The 26,008-nt window shown below is 37.1% G+C and overlaps 1 protein-coding gene across 3 annotated transcripts; it reads right to left on the reverse strand.

The window, feature by feature from the left end:
- hck (HCK proto-oncogene, Src family tyrosine kinase) lies at positions 1–24,891 on the reverse strand. 3 transcript variants are annotated; one of them, XM_024293897.2, is made up of 15 exons: positions 24,474–24,891; positions 24,069–24,275; positions 15,267–15,313; positions 14,598–14,725; positions 10,961–10,991; positions 10,438–10,531; positions 10,264–10,359; positions 9,929–10,032; positions 7,417–7,566; positions 6,133–6,285; positions 5,851–6,033; positions 5,209–5,285; positions 3,533–3,686; positions 2,815–2,946; positions 1–2,682 (listed from the first exon to the last, which is right to left on the reverse strand). In XM_024293897.2, the coding sequence occupies exons 4-15, from the start codon at positions 14,715–14,717 to the stop codon at positions 2,480–2,482; spliced, it is 1,497 nt and encodes a 498-aa protein (XP_024149665.1). In that variant the 5' UTR covers positions 14,718–14,725; positions 15,267–15,313; positions 24,069–24,275; positions 24,474–24,891; the 3' UTR covers positions 1–2,479. The 3 variants fall into 3 exon arrangements, with proteins under 3 accessions (XP_024149665.1, XP_024149666.1, XP_036068522.1); XM_024293898.2 differs by having other exon boundaries at positions 24,069–24,278; XM_036212629.1 differs by having other exon boundaries at positions 24,069–24,891.
- Between the last annotated feature and the right edge of the window lie 1,117 nt (positions 24,892–26,008).

The raw sequence follows: 26,008 nt of genomic DNA on the forward strand, positions 1-26,008 counted from the left end.
TGTTCTTTCAAAACTATTTATTTCAACATTTTAAGTGCAGATGCTGCAAAAAGATTCATATTGGTAGAGAAAATGAACAAAAATAAACATATTCCTATGATTATATACAGAACTTTGCAAATTCTTTTAATCATAATAATTTAAGAAAAGCGCAAACCTCTCAGATCTTTGGCTCACAGATTTTGATAGTTGGTCAATATAAGCCAGAACAAAATAATCAATTATTGCATTCTTACGTCTTCCCTTTAAATTTCTCTGATTTGATGTCACCAAACAGTTTAAATGTGCAAAAAACATTATGAAGATTCAAATAATATACGAGAAAGACATTGATGCTGCAGTGAAGGAGAAAGTTGCAGTCATTAGTTATTAACATAAACATTCTAACATAAAAAAGCTCTTGGGAATAAAATGCTGCTCCAGTCACCACATTATTGAAATAAGTACATTTTAGATTCAGCTTTGCACATTTATGCATCTTTTAAGAATAAGTTACACAGCAATAAAAATATATATTTTAATTGAAAAACACTAAAATTCTGCGACACTTTGAGGACCAGCTACTGTATTATCTCCAATTTGAGAAGGCACTGTGTGGTAAAATAAGCACAATTCAATATAATAAAAAAGATTTGCAAAAATAAAAATAAAAATAAATGACAACCTTTCTGTGTCCTACCACAATGTCTGAATAAACAATGATTTTCATCTTTAAATTTAACAACTGCTAAGAGTTTTTCTGAGACAAAAGCCTTCAAATTATTTCATGTTCAAAAAAACTGTTTTTACTCTTTGCTGTGGCGACAAGAAAAGGAATTTCTGCCTTGCAACCCACATTTTATTTTGAAAACATTATAATATACATGTTGACATATGATATTAGTAGAAGAAATAAGGCATTTATGAGCTGCAATGCTTCTTTTAAACTAAAAGAGTGCCATTTTGGAAAACTGTTTGTATAATGGAAATGTTTTTGCTAGCAGAAGTCCTGATGATGCCACAGTTTGATTGATTAGACCGATCGGAGGTTTGCACGATTGCTTTGCAGATATTTGTGTTCCATTTTAGGTGAAAATAAACAGAACTTTTTATCAAAGGAAAAACAAATCTATTATAAACTGATGTTTAAAAAAACTCAAAAAAGTAGATGAAATAGCAAAACCAAGTGATGATGCGTTTTCTGTTTAAATAGAGAAAGAAAAATAGAATCATAAAATTATAAACAAGTGCATGAGGTTTAAATATGCCTGCAGCTGGAAAAAGGAGCTGGTTTAAAGCTGATGCATTGGAATAAATGGCAGGAATTATGGTCCCATTCCCAACGATTTGAAACAAGGCGCAATAAAACATTCGATGTAATAAAATATTTACAGTAAGCTGGGTCTGAATATTTTTAACAACCCAAACTGCTTGGAAAAACTGGATTTTGGAAAGCCGGATTTTACTGAACCGATAAAAGGACGTGATTTATGGAGGACAGATTTCCAAACCCAAGAGGACAAGGTGAAAAATAAAAAGGTAATTCACATTCGTATCACTGGTAAATAGTAAGAAGTTAAAATCTTTGCTGTCACATCAGTGAATATTTCATATTTTTTCAACATGTGCATCAAATTTGCTGCTTGACGCTTGTCCAAAAATGTGTTCATAAATCGCCACATGTGGGAGGGGCTACTGTGAACAGTTTTTAGTCTCATTGCCACACCGAAGACACAGCGTCTGTAATCTCGTCTCTAAGTCTGGGTTCATTCAGAGACTGTCAATACAGTGAGATTCACCAGCTACTGCAATGGTGGCCACTTTCAGCAGTACTTCTGTCTCTCTGTGACCCAATTTGACAACTATCTGAGGACTTTTAGATGAAGTTGAAAATAAAAAAAGTAAAATTACACGACCTTTTTATTGTTGTCTCCAACAATGAGAATGATCAGATTCTCCTCCATGTTGGACTCCACCCGCTAATGACATCATCATCAGGCTGAAGTTCCTGACTGGTTGATGTGAAACAAATTATTCGCCAAAGTTCAGATATTTGAACTCAGGAAACGTCAGAATTTTCACATTAATGTGCTACAGACAGGCCGTGGCGCCTGATGCTGAACATTAGTTACATCTGTATAATGATTTAACATTAAAATCACGTTTGGTGTAAATTTTTGTTGATCTAACTTTTTTCAGACAGATGGTTTATTTTTCTTCCAAAAAGAAAAAAAAAACATCTTTGGTGATAAAATCTCATATTTTTAAATATAAAAATATCAACTTTTTTTTAGTTAAGAGGTAATGAAATGAAACAGTGGTTACTCCTTATTGCTTATTCCTGAATGCATGGAAAATGACCGCTGTGTGATTTTTAGACATTTTTTTCTGTTTTTTAATGAAAAGACAGAGAGGGATAAATGAAAGGGCTCGGTGTCCTGACCATCACCTGGGGATGCAAAACGTACTAAACACATAAAAGAAACAAATGTGCTGCGACTCAAGGCTGCTGCTGATACTGGCTCTCTGTGGCTGTGAAGAAATCTTCCAGAACGCTCTGCAGGTAGTCGAAGGTGGGACGCTCCTCGGCTTTGTTTTTCCAGCACTCCAGCATTATTTCATAGAGTTCGGTGGGACAGCTCTCCAAGCGCTGCATTCGGTAGCCTTTCTCCAGGGAGCGGATCACTTCTGGGTTAGTCATCCCTGAAGACCAGCAGAAACACAGCTCGTTATAACTGGATTTTTACCATTTTCTTCAACAGCTGCTGTTTGGGTCTAAATATTTTAGGAGCTTCAAAAGCCACAGTCGGAACTTGAAACGTTCTGCATTCTTACCAGGGTATGGAGTGCGTCCATAGCTGATGATCTCCGTCAGCAGAATCCCGAAAGACCAGACGTCAGATTTAATTGTGAAAGAGCCGTAGTTAATGGCTTCTGGAGCGGTCCACTTGATGGGGAATTTGGCTCCTGTTGATTAAAGTACATTAAAATAATAGTTATATATTTTTATCGTCAATTTACTGTGTTTTGGACACTCAGTATAATTTCATATTTCCACGAAACCACAACTACTTATACTTTATTTAATTAAGTTGTAATTTAGTGCTGCTGTATGTTCAACAACCATCATTAATGGAGCAAAACTGATTGTATTTTATAGAAAAAGAGCTCTAAAGGTGGAAAGAAAAACACTCAAGAAAATATTTGCAAATACAAACATTACGATGATAAAATGCGCTTAAAAATGAAAAATGGAGACAAAAACAGGAAAATTTACTCCATAAATGATGACTGCAGACTCTAATTCTTTTTTACTTTACATCTTGATGATTTATGTTTACCATTATGAATTTACCTTATTTCCACTACTACTACATTTTGAAAAGCTTTTCTGCATTAGTTATTTTTTGTCACTAAAAATGTGTTAATACATAATACATTTTGGAGTTATCCCATTAAAAACATATCAGCTTTTCAAATGAATTTTCTGCTTTTTGTTTCTTAAATACATCTATTTGGATGCTTATGCATGACATTTGGAAAGGATTCCTACCTTCCCGAGCTGTGTACTCGTTATCCTCAATGATACGAGCTAACCCGAAGTCTGCAATCTTGCAAACTAAAGCCTTGTTGACCAGGATGTTGGCGGCTCGCAGGTCTCTGTGAATGTAGTTATTCTGCTCAATGTAAGCCATTCCCTCTGCAATCTGAAGACAAAAACACATATTTTTGTATTAAGTATCAAAGCATATCTGAATAAGAAACTGAGAAAATGTAATTTCCCAGGATAATATTAACAATCTAAGTTCAAAGCGGCTAAAAAGAAAACTCTAATGACACAGCATTCGAACAGCATTTAATTGCATCACTAATGGATTCATCTTTTCTGTATTGAAGGTGTGAAAAGAGTTTCACCTCAGATTTGTGGTTTTGTGTGTGCGTAACAAGCAGTTCAAGCGTAGTTTTTAAAGATTTGTGCGTACTGTTAGTTTCAAACTTCTGCAATCTTAAGTTGTGCATGTATAAATTGTATCGTGTATATTTTGAATTTCATATTTTTTTTACTTTTGCACAAAATATATTGTATGAAATAAAAATCAAGAATTACGCACACACAAATCCAAAGTTACACACAAATCAAGAATAACGCACCCACATATAAGAGTGATGATTTTCTCTCCATAGAAATCAGATAATTTTTTTAGGTTCCTGTCTGTTTATTGATTTAATTTTCAGATTGTAATCATATATAGCAAATGTGTCAAAGTCAAGGCCCAGGGGCCGAATCCGGCCCTCCAGGTAATTCTATCCGGTCCTCCAGATCATTTTATTTTACTGTTATTATTGGCCCGATGTTATCTTGCGCTTATTTCTAACTTGCATAATTTTGAAAAAAATTATTTTTATGGAGAGTAAAATATTAAAAGTTATTTAAGGTTGAAGTTGATTTATTCTGAAATAATATTCCTGCTTTTTTTCATTCATAGTTATGTTTTAAAAATAGGCATTCTGCTAGATTTTTGGACTATTTTGGCATTTACTAAGATTTTTCGGGCTGTTTTGGAGTTTATCTAATATTTCGGCTACATGCTAACTGTTTTGGTTAATTTAGGCTTTTCTTTTTAAATTTTTTTTAGGTTGTTTTGGAATTAGGCTAAAATTTACACGTTAGCTTTTTTGGCTAACTTAAGTTTTTTTTAGACTAATTTGGCATTCAGCTAATAGTTTTCAGCCATTTGCTTCAGCATTTTCAACTATCAGCTTCAGCGCTTTTAGCTATCAATTTCAGCATCTTCAGCAGCCAAATTCAGCTTACAGTATTCACACTAGCATTATTCCAGGTAATGCTATATATTTAGTTCATAATTAAGTAAAAAAGTTATGGTTTTAAAGTTTAAAAAATTCTGTTTTACAGTGTTCAATAAATGTTTATTCTGTTCGTGTGTTTGGTTTGTTTTGGATTTTGACTCCTTGTGTGAATAAGTTTCACACCTCTGATATATAGCATTTCAGAAAGTTGAAATAAATGTGGCAATCGTTTATTAGGGAGGGAAAACCTGCTAAAATGCTAAGCTAAAAATATAAATAGTTCAGACCATAGTAACATTTCCGAAAATGCCACAGCACAATAGTAAGTTATCACTTACATTTTCACAAATAAAAGAAAATGATATAAACACATTAATAATACCTGTGATGTAAATCTAACTCTTAGTGAAGCCTTCTCACCTGAGCAGAGAAGTCGATGAGCTTTGGAAGCTGAACCCGGTTCCCTTCATCACTTTTTAAGAAGTCCAGCAGACTCCCTGTAATCGTACATTCACACAAACACGCACAGACTGATTACTAAAATTGTATTTTCTAAGATTTTGTGTCCACATAAGCACACTCATATGATTATTTTATACAGTTAAAATTTCCAATTAGATCTCTTCTTCCATTATGTGGTTTTGTTTTCTATTTTTAAGTTGTTTTCTTTTTTAAACTTAATTTTTATTGAATTTTTTGTTACAAAATATAAGGTTGACCACAAAACATATAGAGCAGGTAAACAAACAACCAATAGAAATGATCAATACTTTTTTTTACATAGATCAAAAGATGATCAGAGTGTTTCTACAAAGATGTTTTAAAGTAAATAAATTGATGTATGAAAGTTGAAAATTCCATTTGTAACATTTGATATTTGTTGTGAGTCATCCAACCTTAAGTTTTAATTAGTTTGTACTACTCAAACTGAACACTAGGGGGCCATAATCAGTTTGATAACTGGCTTCATTATCGTTCTGGTCCCCACACTGTGAAGTGAATCAGGGATCTCAGACCCCACAGCTCAACAAAAACAAGAACGCACTAGCACACACAGCGTACCTTTTTCCATGTATTCAGTGATGATGTAGATGGGCTCCTCCTTGGTGACCACGGCGTTCAGTCGAACCAGTTTGTCGTGCTGCAGTCTCTTCATCAGATTAGCCTCCATCATGAAGGCTTCCACAGACATGCTGCCTGGCTTCATGGTTTTCACTGCTACCTTGGTGTGCTTATTATAAGTGGCTTAAAAACAAATGAATGTTTACAATTAGAGGAGTAATTTCCCTCTTCATAACTCTGGTGTAGATTATTTAATCCTGGTTTAAAGCACAGGTGTCTCACCCATCCAGACTTCTCCAAACTGTCCAGCACCGAGCCTCTTATCCAGCTTGAGAGAAGATCGCGGGATTTCCCATGCATCTTTCTCCCAGGGCTTCTCAGGTTTTGGGCTCAGACATGGGGAGGTCAGGGACTGACAGAGACCATCTCCTTGCTCTGTTGACATTTAAAATAGTAATATAAAATGTCATTATACCAGAATACATTTCAACTAAACAATTATGCGTTTCTCAGCCATAACAGTAAAAGTTGTGGACAAGTCAAGTTCCAAAAGATCTACCAATATTTAATAAAATAAACAAAAAAATGCCCCTCTCACTCTCTCTGGGTGGTGTCTCAGAGGTCTCTGGTTCCTATATATATATGTGTGTATGGGGGGGGGGTCACTTTATTCAACTTCAAAGTTCTTTAAATGTCTTTAGAGGAAAAAAAATATGTCTTTGAAACTTAATTTTTTGCATTTGTATGAATAAATTTAAATATTGTTTTCTTTCCCTCAACGTTTGTTCCACCTAAATTTAGGCCCTGAAGTGCAAATGACATGAACAAGTTACTCAATGCAAAAACAGAATCACAACAACAATTTAAAAAGCAAACCAAATAATAAAAAACAACATCACATTATGGAAATTAAAGCAAAATGATAGAAATCAAAACTTAAAAAAAAGCATTCTGAAAAAAATGTCCAGAAATCAAAATTAAATGTAAAAAATGAAACAATCGGGAAAAGGTAGATATTACGGGAGAAGTCTGATTGGATAATGACATTTGAGTTTGAAAGAAGAGGGAAAGCAAAAGGATATTTTGTCTAAACTGTCGATTGAGCAATCATCAAACTTTTGCAGTGGCTGTGGTCAGAAGCTTAAAGAAATATCTTCTGTCAGAAGATTTTGCGATAATAAACAACATCCTGTTAAAAAGACGAACAAAAATTATTATCCAATTGGTGATGTGCTATAATAACAGCCTTAATAGCGCCTGATTTTGTATAAAACTAATAAACTAATAAAACTAATAAGATAAAGCAAATTTTACTAAATATTTTTTTCTTTCATTTTTTAATCATAGCTTCATGTTTTGCTGAGCCACCAAAGGGTGTTTCAGGGAATAAATTAAGCAGGTTTCTTTTGGTTGTCTTAACCAACTACACTTAATCTTTTTAGCTAATTATTTTTATTTATTATTTAGTTGGTTAATTAAATTAAGAATAATAGTCTAAAACAGAAGGGCAGACATGAAGTTTTTCTATGAAAATAAAGAGTAAACATGTGGTTGGTTGTTACTTACTCTTGTAATGGCCGACCAGTTCCTGCAGGGTTCCAAAGGTGATGCGGGGTGAGATGTAGAACCCTCCGTTATCCAGTGTTCTGATTTTATAATGTTTAACTGTGTCCCCGGCTTGGGGATCGTGGTCTCTCACTGAAAGGGAGTAGCTTCCTGTGGTTGCAGAGACAGATGGGAGTTTACTTCAGGAGATTTTCTTTTGTTTCTGCAGAACGACTAACAACAAACTCAAATAACTCTTCAAGCAATTTAAAACTACAGCAGCAAAAACAGAGAAGTGGAAATGATTAAGTAAATAGTTAAATGAGCTTGACCTTCACAATGGAGTTCTGCATGTTAAAAACACACATCCCCATCTTCACAATGCCTGCTAATATCACTTTGTATGCAGATGACATAGTGATATGCAGCTTAGCTTTCACACCCAACTTTTTAGTTGGCCCTTTATTTTAATCAGATCTTCACTCAACTGCTAGGATAAATTACTTTATAGATAGAGAGAGGAAAATACATTTTGTTTTCTCTTTTAATTTCATAAACTGTCTCTTAAAAACATATAGCTACCATTTTCAATGTTCTTTTCTGTATCTGCTTTTTATATACTAATAAATTGTATTGTCTTACATTAAAAGGCATTATGTTTTCCATGACATGTCATGATATGATATATTTTTTGCCTTAATTTCAAGAAAACCTTTAGCATTATTAAATCTTTAAAGACATTTGCGATGGTAGCCAGACAGACAGAAGACTGTTTGAATATAGAAAGCCTCTGAAATATTTATCAGATATGAAAAAAACATCTCATATTTTCCTTTCTCTCTCTAGATCATGGATTGCAGTGGGTTTAGGGGGGAGTGTTGATAAAACGGTTGTGGCCTAACTTAAAGATGGTCTATTTATCTGATAAAAGCTTGGCAAGCACCCGCACAAATAGTCTGACAATCGTTTCAAATTTATGACAGTGTGGTTTCAATCAATGTGTTTCTCAGAGTCTGACATTATACATTAAACAATTTATGATTGTATTTGATTTAAGAACATGTCTGCGTTTTCAGTTTGTCAAAACTTTACTAGCATTTTCACAAAAATGTTCTAACATTTTATGATTTTCCAAGTTAAGTAAACATTTTACATAAAAATAAATATGGAAAACAAAATATTGCTCATTAAAAACTTCACATGCCTATTTACTAGGGGTTTGTACTGGCAAGAGTCTAGCGATACGATACATATCGCAATACACGCCTCATGATACGATACTTATCCCAATACGTTCCAAGACTATATCAGAGCAATTTTCCACTAATTTTTTTAAGTCTAAGCTTTGTCCAAGCTGCAATACGCATTTTTATATGATACTGGCACAGAGTTTCATTTCGGTATCCATTCCAAGTAAAAGCAAATAAGTACATGTCTCATAGCAAGAAAAAAATAAAATTTACACTGAATTGAAAAACTGCTAGGCTGACTGAAAATTTAACACAAAGTGGTTCTTGTGAGATCTTGTCATTTTGGTTTGGTGTAGAACTGCTCAAAGAGACTCAGGGTGCTAGCCGTAGGCGTAGATGGAAAGAAAAGTAAGATACTGACGAACGCTCTTAAATGATGAATTAAAACGATACAAGTATCACCCAATGAAATATCACGATTTATTGCCAAATTGACTTTTCCGTACACCACTACTATTTACCAGTAATGTAAAGCAACCATTAAAATTTAGGGGGTTTTCTTACAATACGAAATCAATTCCCATTTGCCTATTTTTTGAGGGTCACATGCAAGATGGCAGTAGAAACCATCTCTAGCCAGAAGCGGAAATTTCCTAAACTTTAGGAAACCCTAAAGTTTTTAAATGTGAATAAGCTGTTACTGTCTAACAGTTTAGTGTGCAAGATGAGCTTCAAATGGGACAGACAATGTTAATCGTTTTATTTCTTTCAAGTCAATATTAACAAGTGTTCACATTTGTATAACTGCACCTGTTTACTGGAGAAAAAGCCAGCAAAATGCTGCTTTTTCTATTTTTTTTTCTCTGTGGCCAGATTATCTTACATTTTTTTGGTGTAAATAAAAAAAATTAACGTAACTATAGGACATCCTCCTCATTTTAGCACCAGTTTTTTTTTTTTTTAGAAAAATAAAAGGAATTTACACAAAGTTTTTTGTTTAATCTTCTAATATAATTTTTTTCACATTCTTATTTCAATATGTTTAAACTAGATATTAAAATACTCAAATGAATAAATGTGTCCACAGGGTTTGACGCAGTTCCTGTTTCTTCTCTCAGTCTCGTCCTGCCTCACAGAGCTGTGTGCTCCAAACATTTACAAAATGACTAGAAAAACAGTTTTCATACCACATTCAACCGTGTTTTCCTGACTGGTGTCATTAATGTCAATAATCCCCACATGCTTGTGGTTCTGGTGCATTTTTAACCGAATTCTCTCCTGAATTAGCCCACGACTGACATTCAGGAAACAGTCGAAACAGCTTCTGGACCCAATTCTCTCACCTTTTGTGGTCTCGCTGTCTCGGATCATGAAGGAGCCAACTTTGTTCCCAGAGGCCAGCAACTGCCTCTCGGCATCTTTCCGACTTACCCCCTTAAAAAACCACCTTAACAACAGGAAACAGATCAGTTAGCACGCGAGCCTTTTCTGCAGTTGCACACGTCATCACTTTCCATTGAGAGCGCTGTTCCTTTTGTGCATGTTGCAGTTAAACTCTGATGTAAATCTAATTAAAATGCATTTGAAAATCTTAAACACACTGAAACTAAGAATTCCACAATAAACCAGAATAAAATAAGAGCCTCCCTACATGTGTCCATCTTTGAACAACACTTACTCTTCTGTCTCCAGAGTATCTTTGGCGACGTAATTACTGGGGATGAAGCCTTCCTGACCAGAGCTGATGGACTTGGCTTTCCACCACTCCCCTGATCTGAGAAGGACAGACGAAAGAAGTTTCAGAAATACTGCAAATAAAGGAGGAAAAATCTGGAAAATGCAGTCCACTCACTCTTCCAAGATTTTCAGCCTGTCCCCCTTCTTGAAGCCCAGGTCTCCCTCGTGAATAGCCTCGTAATCGTACAATGCAATGGCAACACTCTCACCTAAATAGGGATAGAACAAAACCAAAATAGATACGTATTTATTTTTTCTATTCTATGGTCAAGATATGCAGTAAGAAACGTGTTATTAGGGGCAATATCTTGACATCAGCTGAGTATTTATTGGGGCTTATCTGCCTGATAAGTTTGTTCTTCTCGCCAACTCTGGGTCGGCCTTGGTTTTTGAGTGCATGGCTGACTTCCGCCTGCGTTTGATAATAATAGCAGTGGGACGGGTCTGCTGTGTGGCGTGCTCAGAGGCTTATCGCTCTTTACCGACACTCTGAGTCTCCTTCCTCTTTCAGACTTGAAAAACGAGGCCTTTCTGCCTCTTAGGTTTTTGAAATCCGCTCTCCGTGTCAGAGTTTGTAATTACAGCCCCGTTAGTTCAGTTTTAGTTGAGACTATAAAAGCAGGCAGACATAAACTCACCTTCTGAAGCATTGGCTCCGGGGCTTTTGGCCTGTAGAAAGAAAAGACAGGTTGATGCATGGAAATAATTCAAGGGGGACGTAAAAACTCTTTGGTTTTACATTAATCTAATATTGATTAAAATATTTAGCACCCAAAAGGAAAAAATGTAAGTCAAGACGGATCGTGAATGTAAAGTAGGTTGCTAAATAAGTCCTACTTAAAATAAACATCCCAAATAATCAAAAAAATAAATTATTTCTAATTCTTTCTCTCAAGAACAGCCCTGCAGACTTGGTTTGATTGGCCAGGGAATACCCCAAACCGTCAGAACTTCATTTGTTTTGCTTCGCTTTCACACACGGCTGACCAAACTGCCTGGAAACATCTCGCAGATACAACAGCTGCTCGTGGGGGAGGGAAGGAGGGACGCTTGTCCTGAGGCTATCATTATTAAAAATCACTGGATTTGTGGTCACTTAATCCCAAAGTTGGAAAACAAGGCCTCCCTATCTATTCCAGATTATGGCTTTACAGGCGTAGGTGCTAATTCTGCAGCAGTTGTGAAGATTAGATGAATTCAGAGAGACAAAACCGCAGAAAAAAAAGGCAGATTTGTGTTAATAAAACTGAAAAGTGTCCAAACTGTGGTTTAGATTAGATTTTTAATAACTCTTTAAAGATCCAGTGCAATTATATATATATAATCAAGAAGCCTTTGTTGTTTTTTAAGGCATATTTTCTCTGGGTTGTGGGCGGGACTGCTAGTGCGGAAGTAACCCTTCATTAATATCCTAGCAGTCCTTTGTTCACACTAACTCCCGCTTGCTTATAGCTCCTCACAACCCCAAGCTAACATTAGTGTAGTAAAAAAACAACACGCAATATTGAAGGTATCCAGACGTAGAGTCTTGGATGCACTGGAGTTGGAGAGGAGCAGAAAGACTTCGGCAGCCCATCGAAGTCGCTCATCATGAACATGAAGTTTTTAAACCACGGGTTATGATTTGAATAACGAAATACTCAGAAAAAAGACAGGTTTCATCTTAAATTATAGTATACATGTTCACCATTTTAAGTAAGAGCAAGTTAAAAACACCAAATAGACAATTTTGATTGGAGTGGGTCTTTAACATCAAAGCTTTAACTTGAGTCTTGACATTTTTCTGATTACAATAACTTTTACAACTATTTACCCAAATTAACAAAATCATTACAGTGGATTCTGAAGTAGAGAAAAGCCGCCCTGCACTGATATACAACATTGAAGTAGTGATGTGCTTAAGCCATGAATGAATCAGCGGGTTCCGTCGTGGAGAAAAGCAGCTTTGTGCCATTTCAGAGCAAATCTGCTTTTCTCTGCTTTAGAAACAGCTAATTTTAAAGAATTAACGTAATTTCAGTTGATTTTGTTTTGGAGAAAATGATCATCACTTTTAGTAATGTTACTAAAGTGTAGCATATTGGTGCAAAGCCGATCCGAAATGCTGTTTATCTCAGCTGATAGGCTGATCATCGCAGAGATACGGTATGCCAAAAAATGTATTATTTCTGTTTTACCAGTGACAGCGCAGGTGTAATGGTTAATAAAATATAGTAACATATTTTGGACAGGTATCAAATGTGAGGCAAGTTTTGGCCTTAACGTAATGAGACTGAGAAAACTCAGCTCCACAGTGGAGCCATAATTTGGTCTTAGCTGCCAAAGTTGGTTCAGATCTGGCCAAAACGTGTCTGACGACTGCGACAAGATACCCTGAAGCAGGCCCGGCCCAGAGCATCTGGTGGAGGAGGCGCCAAATTGCAATGGTTATATTTAAATTTCTTTTTTTTGTGTGTTAAACAGTTTGACACTCCACTCATTTCATGTAAAACAAAAAGTAACATAAAAAAGAGACGTAAATAAAATATTTCACAAGTTTGATGTAATCAGTAACTCTAGTGAAGTGCCCCTCCCTTCCTGTCGCTGCTGGTGTCTAAGCTGGGTTGGGGGTAGGACAGGGGCGCAGTGTTGCTGCTGTTCGTGCTTCCTTAAAACTTTAAGGATGAAAAAGAAAGGAGGAAACACGGGCTCAAAGCAGACGTTTGTCTGTTTTACTTATATAAAATTGATTGGAAATTCACTCCCCCCTGCATTCTGGTTGAAAAAGGGGACTTTTTTTCCCAAACACCTTTAACATTTGAAACCCCTCAACTTTCTTCTTGATGACCACCTGATCGGTGGCGCAGTCAGTCAGCACGTTTGCCTTGAAACCAAGAGAGTCCCAATTTGGGCCCTTTTGGAGCATCCACAATTAAGGCCTTCATGGGACGTCAAATTCGTTTTTCGCCTAGGGCGCCATACAGCCCAGAGCCGGGCCTGCCCTAAAGAGTACAGCTGTACTGTCAAACTCATCAACTGTACAGGAACTGGACTGAATTAGTGTGACATCACACATAGAAAATGACTTACTTCTGGCTCCAACCAAATGAAGTCACATTTTTTTCGCAATTTAGAGCCAGATGGAGCCAGATGTTGTTAGCCAGCAGTGATTGATCCAAGTCGGTCTGAGTCACAATTGCTATGACAACCACTCTTGCCAATCAAGAGTGAGCTTGTTGGAAGTCCACACCTCTACCACTTGAAAGTAGGCAACAAGAAATCTGTCAAAGGTTTCGACCGTTGGACGTGGAGGCCAGCCCCTACTTTTATTGAGGCATTTGTCTACTAGACTACAGAAAAAAAATCATGAACAAATAGGATTAGCAGGAACATTTTAAATAAAGAATGATTATTTTAACAAATATAATTGAGTAATAGCAGTTTATTTCTCTTTTTTTGGCTTCTTGGAGCCAGCAGGTACTTCCTGTTTGGAACAGGGGGGGAGGTAACTCAGTCCAGTTCTCATTTACAGTCAATGGTGACACCACCAAAACCACAAATAATAGGCCGGGAATCCCCCATCATCACTGAATTGAAAGTCTTGTCCCACCTTTCAAAAACTGTCATATCCAACCTTTATAACCAACAACTCTGTCAAAAAAGACTGGCGTTTAGGACCCACTGTCCAAAGTAGCAATGTGGAGAAACGAGCATTTAAAAAGAAAAGTCTGAGGCTATCTCAACTTGCTGCCTTTTAGTTTGTTTAAAAAGCTCCAAATTAGTGTCTGACCTGCAAGAATTTTTGTAGTCACCACGATAAACTAAACGGAAGTATTTAGAGAACAGTCAAGTGTTGCGATCGCAGACATCTGTAAGATAACACCATATATTTCTGACACAAGAGTTGAATTTCTGTTTGACTGAGCCAGAACGGTCTGGTTCAGCCTCTGTCACTTCCTCTTTCTTCACAGAGGGTATCAGAAATGTTACTGTCAGAGCACAGGAAGCAGTGGCCAGAAGAACCACACTCACTCACAGCAGTTATTTCAGTCATGCCACAGAACAAAGTCTGGCCTGTATGCAAACCTGCAACAAATCACTCGGACGTGTTTTGGAACAGAGCTTTCCCTGGTACAGAGACCGGGGAAACGGCCTTCCCTCGATTCCGTTTTATTTTAAATTTAGCAACACCTTTTTTTGTTGTAGTTGCATTTGTCACTCTTTCAGGTTTTTTAAACTTCCGCTCTGCTTCTTTTTTTTTTGGGTGTGTTGGTGACACAGCATCATGGCACTCACAGCTTTCTTTCCGGAGGTGGGGTCTTTGACATAGTGTCCGGGGGGTGCTCGGCCCTGCTCGCTGCTGCCGTTCTCCTTCATGGGAATCTCCTGCTCCTTCTTTGAGCCGATGCAGCCCATGATGCCGTCTGAAGGGAAGTCCGAAAGGAGGAGAAACCAGAAGTGAGAGCAGCCTGGTATCATCATACCGACACAGAAGTCTCTAATAAACCGAAAGGGATTTCCATTTGGTCAAATTTGACTTTTCTAACTCCATCACAACAGGAACTAATAGTTAGAAACGTTCTTAAAAGTGAGATTTTCAAATAAAAATGAGTTTAACTCAGACATTTTGATTAAAATATGTCAAAAATGTCAAATGTCAGATAAATACAGAACAAAAGATGCATACAATGTTATAAGAAATTAAATTTTGTTGACTAAAATATACAATATTTTTTTTTTACCTTATAAATTCTATTAAAAATATGTGTTTTTCTTGTAAAGAAATAGTTACTTGAATTCTTTATTTGTCAGCCGGAACAAACTGAAAAAAGTGAAGTGTGAATCATCCAAGACAACAATAAAGTTCATGCATTTGTTCAAATTATTTTCCGGTGTTATTATTTTTTGATGAATCAAAATTAAATGTAGATCTGTGCTTTAATCAATTATAATGGTCATCCTTACGTTGTTGGAAACAGCAGAGCCTCAGCAATATGATAACAGCTCACTTCCTAAAAAATTCAAAACAAAAAATGTTAAATATGTCAAACAACAGAAAAAAAAATATGGAATTAGTTTAAACAAAAACAGTTCAAAACCAAACATAATGCTCATTTGCATGTTTAAACAAGTTATATTTAACCTGGAAAAAAGTGTTTCTTTGAACTAAAGTTCATTCAAATAGATTTTTTTCATAGCTCTGTGTAATTGGTAGAACAATATCCACTATCAATCAGAAATACATAAAAATAGCTGATCAAAGTCAGAGAAAGAATCCACATTTTTGACATGTTAGTTTCGGAGGAAGAAATTCTGTTGAACTGAGGTTGAAATATAGCAGGAAGCATTCGCCTCTAATGACTCGTTCCAAACATCTGAGTGAAAAAGGTGATGGAAGGAGCTGAAAAAGTGACCTTAAATCAGCTGTCATGGAAAAGCACACACAGCAGAATGAACTCTGACACTGATGGGAAAGGGACGAGTCTCACTTCTTCTTTTGTGAGGTGCAGCTGGGGAATTTTGTTTGTGGAACACAGCACTATTTTTGGCATTTTTTGATTTTAAAACCCAAACTAATGTGGAACCAAAGTGTTCAACCTGAAGACTTTCAGTTTTTGGAGTCTCATGTCTGCATTTGTTGTCAGCTAAGACAGTCAGTAGAGAATAGATCGGAGGAAACGTCCAGCATTTTGTGTTGGTTTTCTATGCATGTGTCTTAACCCCTGATGACCAGAGAGAGCTATTGTAACTTTAACCATTTACGCAAATAATGTATTTCCAAGGTGTTAAAGTGTTGCATATCAGCAAAAGCTGCTTTTCTCTGTGTCTTAGTTGGTTTACATAGATGGCGAAGATTTCACTACTGTAAAGTATGGCAAATTGTTTTTTTATATGCCAAAATCAGTTGATTTTCATCACTTGGATATTTAATATTGGAGCAAAACTGATTTTCTCTGCTTCAGAATCAGTTTGCTTTAGTTACATAATCACTTTACTACCATAAATGGTCAGATGTTTGCAAAAGCTGCTAATCTCTGTGTCAGAGTCAGTTGGTTCATGTTACTTGCATAAATTCTTCCATACTGTCAAGTGTTTTATATTGACGCAAGCTAGTTTTTCTGCTACAATATTAATCGTTTATGATTAATTGCGTAAACACCTAATTACCCTAAAGCAGGGGTATTCAAATCCAGGCCTCGAGGGCCGGTGTCCTACATGTTTTCCAACCAACCTTCCATTGAAGCTCCTTATTGGCTAAACATACCTGATCCTGGAAATTAGCAGCAGATAAGGCAGGCTTTCTGGAAAACCTACAGCAGAGAGGCCCAAATCCAGGCCTCGAGGGCCAGCTTCCTGTTATGCTAAGTTATGCTTCATTAGTATTTGCTGTTTTTTTTACCCCATATCAAACGCCCTCTTCATGCAATGGTTCCTGAAACTTTCATGATGATGAAATGACATTTTTTTCCTTTAAAATAGTAATGGTACCGCCCACAAGGTATTGTCTGTTTTGGGGTGTTTTCATATTGTTGTTTTTGTCAGAACTAAAGCTGATTTTCCTTCTTTGGGGTCCATGTCCAGCCTGATGCACCACTCTAGACCATGACATTAACTTCCTGTCCCTTTTGATGGAGTGAAAGTTTGCTTTGATGACTCAGAGCCATGCTGCAGGTTACGCTGCTGTTGACTTAGACTGCTGGAGGTCATTCTTGAACAAACTAGACGTCTTTCCTGATCACACACCTTCCCTTCTCTATTTTCTTGGACACTCGTGTTTTCCATTTGGACCGCGTCTTTTTTGAAAGCAGGTTCTTCTGGTATTTTCATGCTTGTCTCTTTCCTGCTTTCTCATGCTGAGGCGAATGTGCTTTCTCTTCAAAGAGTCTGGTTCAGCTGTAGGTTAAAAACAGTCATTCCTTCTTTGCTAAAAACTGGGCTGAGCATGGGGAATAATGTCAAATTGAAACAGGAAAGGAAAACTAAAAGCAAACCTCACACTGAGCATGCATATCTCAACTTTTTCTTAAAAAATACACACAAAAGACGGAAATAAATAACATTTCTCTGGTTCCAAATGTGTCTCCACAGAGGTCACCTTGTATTTTGCGTCGAGGGAATTTGCTCTTCCTATCTTTGCATCAAACGGTTTGTGTGTTTTATGTAGGTAAATGAGGATACTGATAAATGGAGGAAGGCAGGAGCGGGAACAAAGAGTGTCTGTGGTGGCACGGGGCTGCGCTGGTTTGCAGCTGTGGCTGCACAGATGGAGAGGACGCAAGGGAGAGGCTGGATCAAATCTCTCTTCAGTCCACAGATTACTGCATGTTTGTCGCAAGCGCTTCCATCCCAGAGCCCAGTAAACATGACCGGGAGCGGAGACTGAGCTGACAGCGCAGACGTCATCAGTTCAAAAGCCTGGAGCTTTTAAATGAAACTGCTGCTTCGTTCTTGCCATGTGCCAAGTCCTCAAAAAAGGAAAAATGTTTCACTTGAATGTGAAATCCCAGGAAGTGGTTACATTTCACTTCCTTCATCTCTCTTTTCGGGACCCTCTCGGAATGTCTGTCAAAGCAGGTTTCCTGGGTTTGCCTTTGGGATCAAGTCACTTTCTAGTACTTAAAAAAACAATGTGAATGTGACGCTGAAGCTTCACTGTGACTGCGTAAAAACTTGTCCTTCATTCATGTTTCCAGTTTAAAGAGCAGCTTTCTTTTCAAAAAGATGAAACAAGGTTTTATCAAATAGTTCTCCAGGAATGATCATAAACATTCCTGCATTACGCGGAACGTCAGGAGACTCATTCATCCACTGGTTAAGTATTAAATAAGGAGAACCTCCTGGAGCTATTTCTGTGAGAAATATTACACAGAGCTTTCTGTTTTAGATTCTATAAAAAGACGTTTCTCTAAAAAGAAAAATGGCTTAAGCTGCGACTTTAGAGCCATGTCAACATTTTAGACGGAGAACAGATTTCTGAGAATGTTCTTCTGAAAGTTTCACTTCTGTTTTGTCAGCCACTTTTTATCCCAACTTAATAAGTTTTGGTTAAAACAATAAAGATAACTTGGTTGGTTGAAAATTTTTTTTTGTAAAATAATTTTTAAAAAAGACACTTCTTACACCAGTTTGAAAGACCTTTACAGAAAAACAAGTAATCTATTCTCAATACATTGTCCAACCCGCCCAACTCAAATACTGTTGAGACTGTTATGTTTGTAACGTCAAACATCCAAAGGAGCTGGTTGGCCTAGCTTTGCATGAAAACCAGAAACAACTAAACAGCTAAAATTACTTTTAAAAAGGTAAAACGATCAGGTCAGTACTGAGTCTGGATTTTGTATAAAAAAGAAGTCTTAACGTTCCCCATGACAGAAATGTGAACGGCGGCTCATTTGACTGCAGTCAATGTGAAGATACCATCTTCTCTTCTCCAGAACCTGAACTAGACACTAGGAACAGATGAGGGTTTAGTGCATGTGCAGCAGAGCTGTTGATGGAAAGAAGATCATTCATTCAAACAGAGTCTGTCCAAGACAGTTTGATTGATTTAAAAGGAGAAATACTCGGAAATGCAAAAATGAAATAATTTCTTATTATATTTGTTCTCTTTCAGAAGAAAAATGCCACAGAGACATGTTAAAAACTCAAAAAACAGGATTTTCGGAGGGGGACTCTAAAGAGTCGTCATCATGAAATGGCAGAAGTTAATTCCAGTTGAGGTTTCTGATTCAGTTCAGGTAGACAGACCATGAAGAAGTGAAAATTTAGATGTGTTGAGTTATAAATGTCAGAACATTTCAACCAGACAGATACTTCTTTATGCTGAATGTCAACACCAACCCTTTAACACCAAAGTTGTCGTCGGAAACACTTAAATAACACGCTCTTTCACATATCGTAACGCTTTGATCTCTATGAAACAGCTAATTCTGACAGGAAGAAGGGCGGCTTCTCATGTCGGCTTGCAATGCAACACATTATCAATGTTAAGTGTTGCAAAGGAGTTTTTGTCAGCAATTCCATCGGCTGGAATTACATTAATTGCATAAACGGTTTAACAGTTATGGTAGTCAAACAGGAGCTATAGCATTGGCGTTATCATCTGAAAGTGTTTTTTTCTGTTATGAAAACTCGTCATGACTACGGCTAATACTTCCTGCCCTACAACTCGAAACACAAAGACTCCATAAGAATAAATGCCAAATTCAGGAGAATGCGATGCAAATGAGCATCACAGCCTGAAGTCAGATGGAAAGGCCATCAATACAACAGGAGCTACAGTGGAACAGAGATGGACCGCGGAAGCATGAACCCGCAGCCAATCAGAGGAGACGCACTCTCACGAGACAGATTTTAAAAATAACTCCTGGTTTTTCACACAGATGGAAAAGTTTTGGGGGTTTGGGAAGCTGCCAGACGGTGAGTGCATCGCCTCAGGTGAGGAAATCACATGTGGAGGCACGATGGAATAAATGCAAAAGGGGGATATTTTAATGTTTTGCTATTCGTTACCAACAGAAAAAAAGGATAAACAAGCGTAACAAGCTTGTAAACAAGCTGCAGATGCATTGTATCTAAGAACGTTGTTTCCTGCAGCTGATTTGTTCATTTCTAAAGACTTGTTTAGACTTCAACTGAAGAGAGCTCATTATTAGCAGAAACCAAACCATAATACCCCCACCTCCCGCCTGTTATAAGACATATTCTTCATAGCTGCAACATATGTTGAATATTTTCAGAATAATTTTATAGACTGTCAAGATTTTAGTATTTATTATGGTTCAAACCGTTAATGAACGGATGAAACACATGATCATCATTCTGTAAGTTATTTTAAGATCTGTCACATTAAGACAGAAAGGAAACACGTGACGTCTAAAATTAATGAAGAATTTTGGTGGACAAAAGTGAAGCTGAAGTTTTGCTGACCTCAAACTTTTGTAATCCCGGGGGATTTGAATGTCCAGATTAATCCTTTGTGGATTTTAATCCAGATAGTTTGACCATTAAAAGTTGTTCAGAAGAGTCTCAGATGTTTTATCAGCTTTTAGAACATTACAGCTCATGAAGGTCAAACCCATGTTGATTTTTTTTTTCTGTGACTTGGTGTCTCAAATATGAAACAAATTTCTCTAATGTGGACAAAAAATGATTTACAACATTAATAAACCAATTAAGAGAAAGCCTTTCAAACCCAAAATCTTAGATTAATCTTGTTTAAAATCAAATCCAAATTTAATCCGTACAGTTTGAGATTAAAAGTTGTTTATAAAACCTTTGAGCTTCTCAAACAGGTTTCCAATGGTGAGCTACAAGTCACAACCATCTCTGATCGAGACCAAACACTACAGCACGAAAATCAATTTTGAGATGAAAATGACTTATGAATCACAAAAATCACATTTTGATTACAAGATTTGAAAAATGGTTCACATATTTATCAGCTGTAGACATGAAATAAGCTGTAAACGGTAGACGGTTCTCCCATGTGAAGCAACTTTTTACTACATAAAGCTCAGGGCTTTCTTTTTTTTTTACATAAAAAAACAAAACACGGTACTCCAAGCCTGAAATGGCCTTTTTTCTGTAAGTGAATTTTCCCATAATTCTTAGCCGTTCAAAACTTTTCACACTAGCTCTTTGAATTAGCATAGCTCTTCAACCCTTTACAAAACTAATGTAATACAAACGGATTGTGATGTTGGAGCTAAATTCTTTGTGCGGTTGAGCAACACCTTAACAGTTGTAAAGAACATTTACGCAATTGACGTAATTCTAACAAATTCCGATGCTAAAACTAATTCTTTGTGCTGTTTTGAAACAATTTACAGTAGTAAAGAATGTTTATGAAATTGACTTAATTCTGACGCTAAAGCTAATTCTTTGCGTCATTATGCAACACTTAACAATAGTAAGACTATTTACATAATTGATGTAATTCTGACTGTAAAGTTCATATTTTGACTTGTTATGTACCACTTACCAGTAGTAAAGAACGTTAACACAATTGACATATTTCTGACGCTAAAGCTAATTCTTTGCACCGTTATGCAACACTTTACAGTAGTAAAGAACGTTTACATAACTGACGTAATTCTGATGCCGAAGCTAAAACTCTGCCCTGAACCTTTAACAACAAAGCTGACGCCGGAGACAGCACAGTGTCAAAAGTTCGTTCAACTACCATATATCTTTGATCATTTACAAAATTGACAAAATTCCAATGAATTCCAATGTTGAAGCTAATTCTTTGCGCCGACAGGCAACACTTTACAGTAGTGACGCAAAAAAACGTAATCCCAACAGATTCTGATGCTAATTCTTTATGCATTTGTGCAATTCACATGATTCAAATGGTTCCCGATGCTGAAGCTAATTCTTTGTGCTGACCCTTTAACACCTCCAGTGACAGGAAAAAACACGCGTTCTTCAAGCTGTCATTACTCTTTGGCTGTTTACAAAATAACCGTAATACCAATGGACACTGACATGGAGAAAATCGGCGAGTTGCGTGAGCACTTTACAACTGAAATGTGTTACATATTGGTGAAAAATTCTGAAAGAAAATTATGTAAACACTTTACTACCGTTAAGTTTTCCATATCAGAGCAAAGCTGCTTTTCCCCATCTTCAAAATTTGATTGGATTGATGTTAGTTTTGTGAACGGTCAGAGAGTTATGGTAGCTCAAATACTGTGGGGCATTTTCGGTAGCAGAGGGTTAAGAAAAGCTCGAAACAATGATATTGCTTCGATACGTTACTGTAAAAATATGGAAACTAGAATGATCTGAATTACGTGTAACTTCTTTGCATGTCTGGAGCCGACGTTCATTTTTGTGGCTTCACCTCTAAGCAAATTTCCTGATTTTCCTTTCCCAGTGAAAGCCCTTGTTACAGTCACATTATGGAGTTCAGGTGGCCTGATGTAAGGCCATTTGAGAAAAAAAACACACCAGGAGATTATTGTTGTATTTTCTGTTACAACAGAACTGACTCAGGTATATATCTCAGATTTTCTCATGCTCCATATTTTTAGATGAGCAAAGGTCGAGGCAGGTAATGACAAGCTAAAATAATTCATTCTATTCTGGAGTCGTCAGCTTCAGCCACAACACACTTTACAGAGGTGAAAAGTTTTGTCAGTACTTTGTATTTCAAACATGATTTGTAGACAAAAAGCAATTAACCATAAATTTTAATACTCAAAATCTTAGATGAAACATTGATGTGTCTTAATTCCCTAAATACTCTCCAATTAGTGAACGTTTGGCGTTTGCCACTTTTTTAACGTGTCTGAATCTACAATTCTGAAAGCCAGTGCCCTAAAAATATCCCAAAAGTCTCTATGAAAAACTTCATGTATTTTCCCACCCAAATCACTCTGTGCATGTGCACATATTTTCATTATCTGTAAAGGCAGCAATACTCGATTATACAGTGTTGCATTTAGGCAACGTTCTTTTATTTTTTGTCACTGTAATCAAAAATAAAATTGTGTCATTATGGAGTAATCTGCAGTTGTCTTTTTTGATAATGAATTGTAAGGTTTACAATATTAAAACAACAAACTTTCAAAAAATATTCAAGTTACGGCAGTAAATATATATTAAATTACACAACTGTCGCAATGTTGGACACATAGAGGAAGTGATGTCATATTTGCGCATGCGCAGAATGATCGGGTAGCCTTGAAGATCAGGGTGCGACATGTATCAGTGCTCATTACGTTGGTGATAGACCCTTTTCACATGACGTCAGAGCGACTGCAGTCTATATATTATGTCAATTGGTTAGGTTACCTTTAATATTTACATTAGATTGCTTTACGCAGTGTTCAGCTGTCAGCTTTGTCGTTCTAAACCCATAAACCGGAAGTCACCTTACACATGATGGGTCATGTCGCCTTTTTGTCTCACATCATAGTGAAAAGGGTTTATTGTAGACCAAAATGCACTGAAAAAATGTATTAAAATAAATTTTTTAGGTAAATAATGCATGTTTTAACTGTCAGAAATCAGTGGTTTCATAAATAGTCTTTGTAAAATGTTTTACTTCGGCAAATGGGTGATGTCATATTTGGCGTATTTAAAAAAAAGAAAAGTAGTTTGTTTGAATTGTATTAAAATTCAGGTAGTTGGGGACTTTGGACATGTTTGTAATCAGACTCGAGATAGAATCAACTTCTAAAATCATTTTTGTTCAGTATCTGGTGAGTCATTTTTGAATGTCTTGTGGTCTAAAGTCAGTGAAGGTGGATGTTCTTGAACCACCTGAGCCTTCTACACCATTGAGTCATCTGGACATTTTTGTCTGCAATGACCCTCTCCATTTCTGCTGAGGACATTCGGGAAAACACGCAGCAGTAACGTGAAGGCTTGAGTCACCATCGTGGTGCAACATTCAGCAGAACAGCATCCACCAAACCCTGGAGCCAAACTGCCGGGTTTGTCTGTAAACAGAGGAGCTGAGAGCCACGACGCGTCCCTTGATAGAGACAACAGTTGAAGAAAACGATGCGCATCAGTGAGATAACACAGTTTCTCTTCACACTTCTTTACATATCATTTGTATGAAGCAGGATGTTTCAGCAAGAACAACCTCAAGTTCCTCTTTTGAATGAGGGCATCCTTTTCTTAAAACCCTTCAGAAAATCGTCATTTATGTTCTTTTTATTCTACTGACTGTTTTTTTATTAAAGTGCTTTTAAGTCTCTCGTGTTTGAAAGTGGTTTCCAGAGCATCAAAGTCAGTAAAGAGAACACTCACCGCGCTTGCGCCGCTTCACTACCTCTCAGAAACTTCTCCTCGCTTTTTCTTTTCTTTTTTTAACTGTGGGGATGAAGGCGACTGGGGGGTCCGTACTCCTCACGTCTGTTTGGGGGGTTCCATCCTTCCCGCTCAGGATCAAGGTGCGCAGACACGCGCGGTGGACTGCTGTCGGAGGAGGAAGTGCGTGGAGTGGAGTGCGTTTCACTGCTGAAGAGGAACCACAGCAGCTCAGCTGACTTCTTGTTTTCACTGGAGGGGCTGCACCCACCCCTGTTCTTTTTTTTTTTTTTTTTATAAATATGAGTGGGCGTAAAGACGCCACAGATACAAGTATTTTTATTCTTAAAATAAAATAAAATAAATGTAAAAATTAGGAATAGAAAAATGAAACAAGTTGCTCACCTTCACTTGCCGCGCGCGCTGAGATCGAGAGCGCAGCCGCATTTGCATGTTGCGCAGAAACGTCTATTCAAATGCTTGAAGCTGTCCCCGCGCGCCAGGCTGGCGCGCGCACACAAGCCCGAGGTCACAACAGCCGCGCGGCAAATAAGCAGCACAAGGGAGCTGTAATCCTTCATCAGCGGCCGGGATTAGATTGATAGAGGGGAAGTTCCGTCTGAAGCCAGGAGCATATGGAGGTGGGGGGTCAAAACCCGCGAGCTTGGGTCTGTCACGTGACTGTACACCAGGGGAGGGGAGATTATCCCAAAACTGTGAAGTAAAAGTACTTCAAATCAATTAAACATAATGAAAAAAGGTTTTCAAATCAAATTTACTGTAGTAAAAGTAAATGTCTAAGTTAATGTTTAAAGTTTTATTACATAATTACCTCACATTTATGACAGCAATAATAAACATTTAGGCTAAAAGAAAACTGTTGTGACAGTTAATTTGTGTAAAAAAGGTCACCATTTTCACTGGTGATTGTCTTTTTGTACCATGTAACAAAAAATATGATTTAAATAATACAATTAGAAAAAGATTACATCATCATGCACAATAGATTTATGATTTAAAATATCATTGAGGTCTTAGTCACATGCAACACAAGTCAGTTGAGGGTGGCAGAGGAGTGGCGCCATCTTACAGGAAGTGCGTCTTGCAGTTCCCTTGAGGATCGTACAAACACCTCAAGGGAGGTCTTGAAAAATGGAGCGTAACACTATATGTGGTGAAGTATTCATAAGAGAAATGGAAGTTGTATGGATGATGCTGTGGTATGGTGCCCTTTACACTGTACTCTAGTTGTTGGTAAGATGCAAGTACTGACCCCACACTTGAACAGCACTGACGGACAGGGTTTGAAGGAGTCTAAAAAAGTGATAAATCCGTACGACACCTGCGTCTCATTAACCCTTTAGCAACGTTCACACTGCCCTTGGCAGTGGGGACCACTTCCTGTGAAAAGTCTATGTAAATGCGCATAAATGTACATTTTGGGCTCAATGTTAAAACAGTCAAGTTCACTCGTCCCAACGCTAGTTTTTATGATCGTTTTTGAACTCTACATACAAAATGAGCGACCATTGAAGATGCTTTGAAAGTTGGTCAAACTGTGACCAATCAGGGACTCTGATTTGGTAGTGACGTAACCCTTTAGTTCACAGAAGTAACAACCGTTTGAAAATTGATCGTGAAGGAGAAATTAATAATTATGGTTTGTGTACGTCTGGAATTATGACACTAAGTCTTTCAAATATCGCAACAGAGTTGTAAAAAAGAAAGCCTGGAGCCATTTTCACAAGATTTGAACTGCTTTGACATTTCATAACAAACCTCCCTGTTTGTCCAGTGTGAACAGCATGGACTAAACGTATGTTCAAGAATACACATCACATGCTCGGTGTCAACAAAGCATTACATGCTGTGAAAGTGTTCACTACAACATGTTTCTATGAAAGCTTTTGTGATTCATAATTCAAAATAAAAGTCGATAT

This window comes from Oryzias melastigma, linkage group LG7, assembly GCF_002922805.2.
Source record: "Oryzias melastigma strain HK-1 linkage group LG7, ASM292280v2, whole genome shotgun sequence".
Classification (NCBI taxonomy): domain Eukaryota; kingdom Metazoa; phylum Chordata; class Actinopteri; order Beloniformes; family Adrianichthyidae; genus Oryzias; species Oryzias melastigma.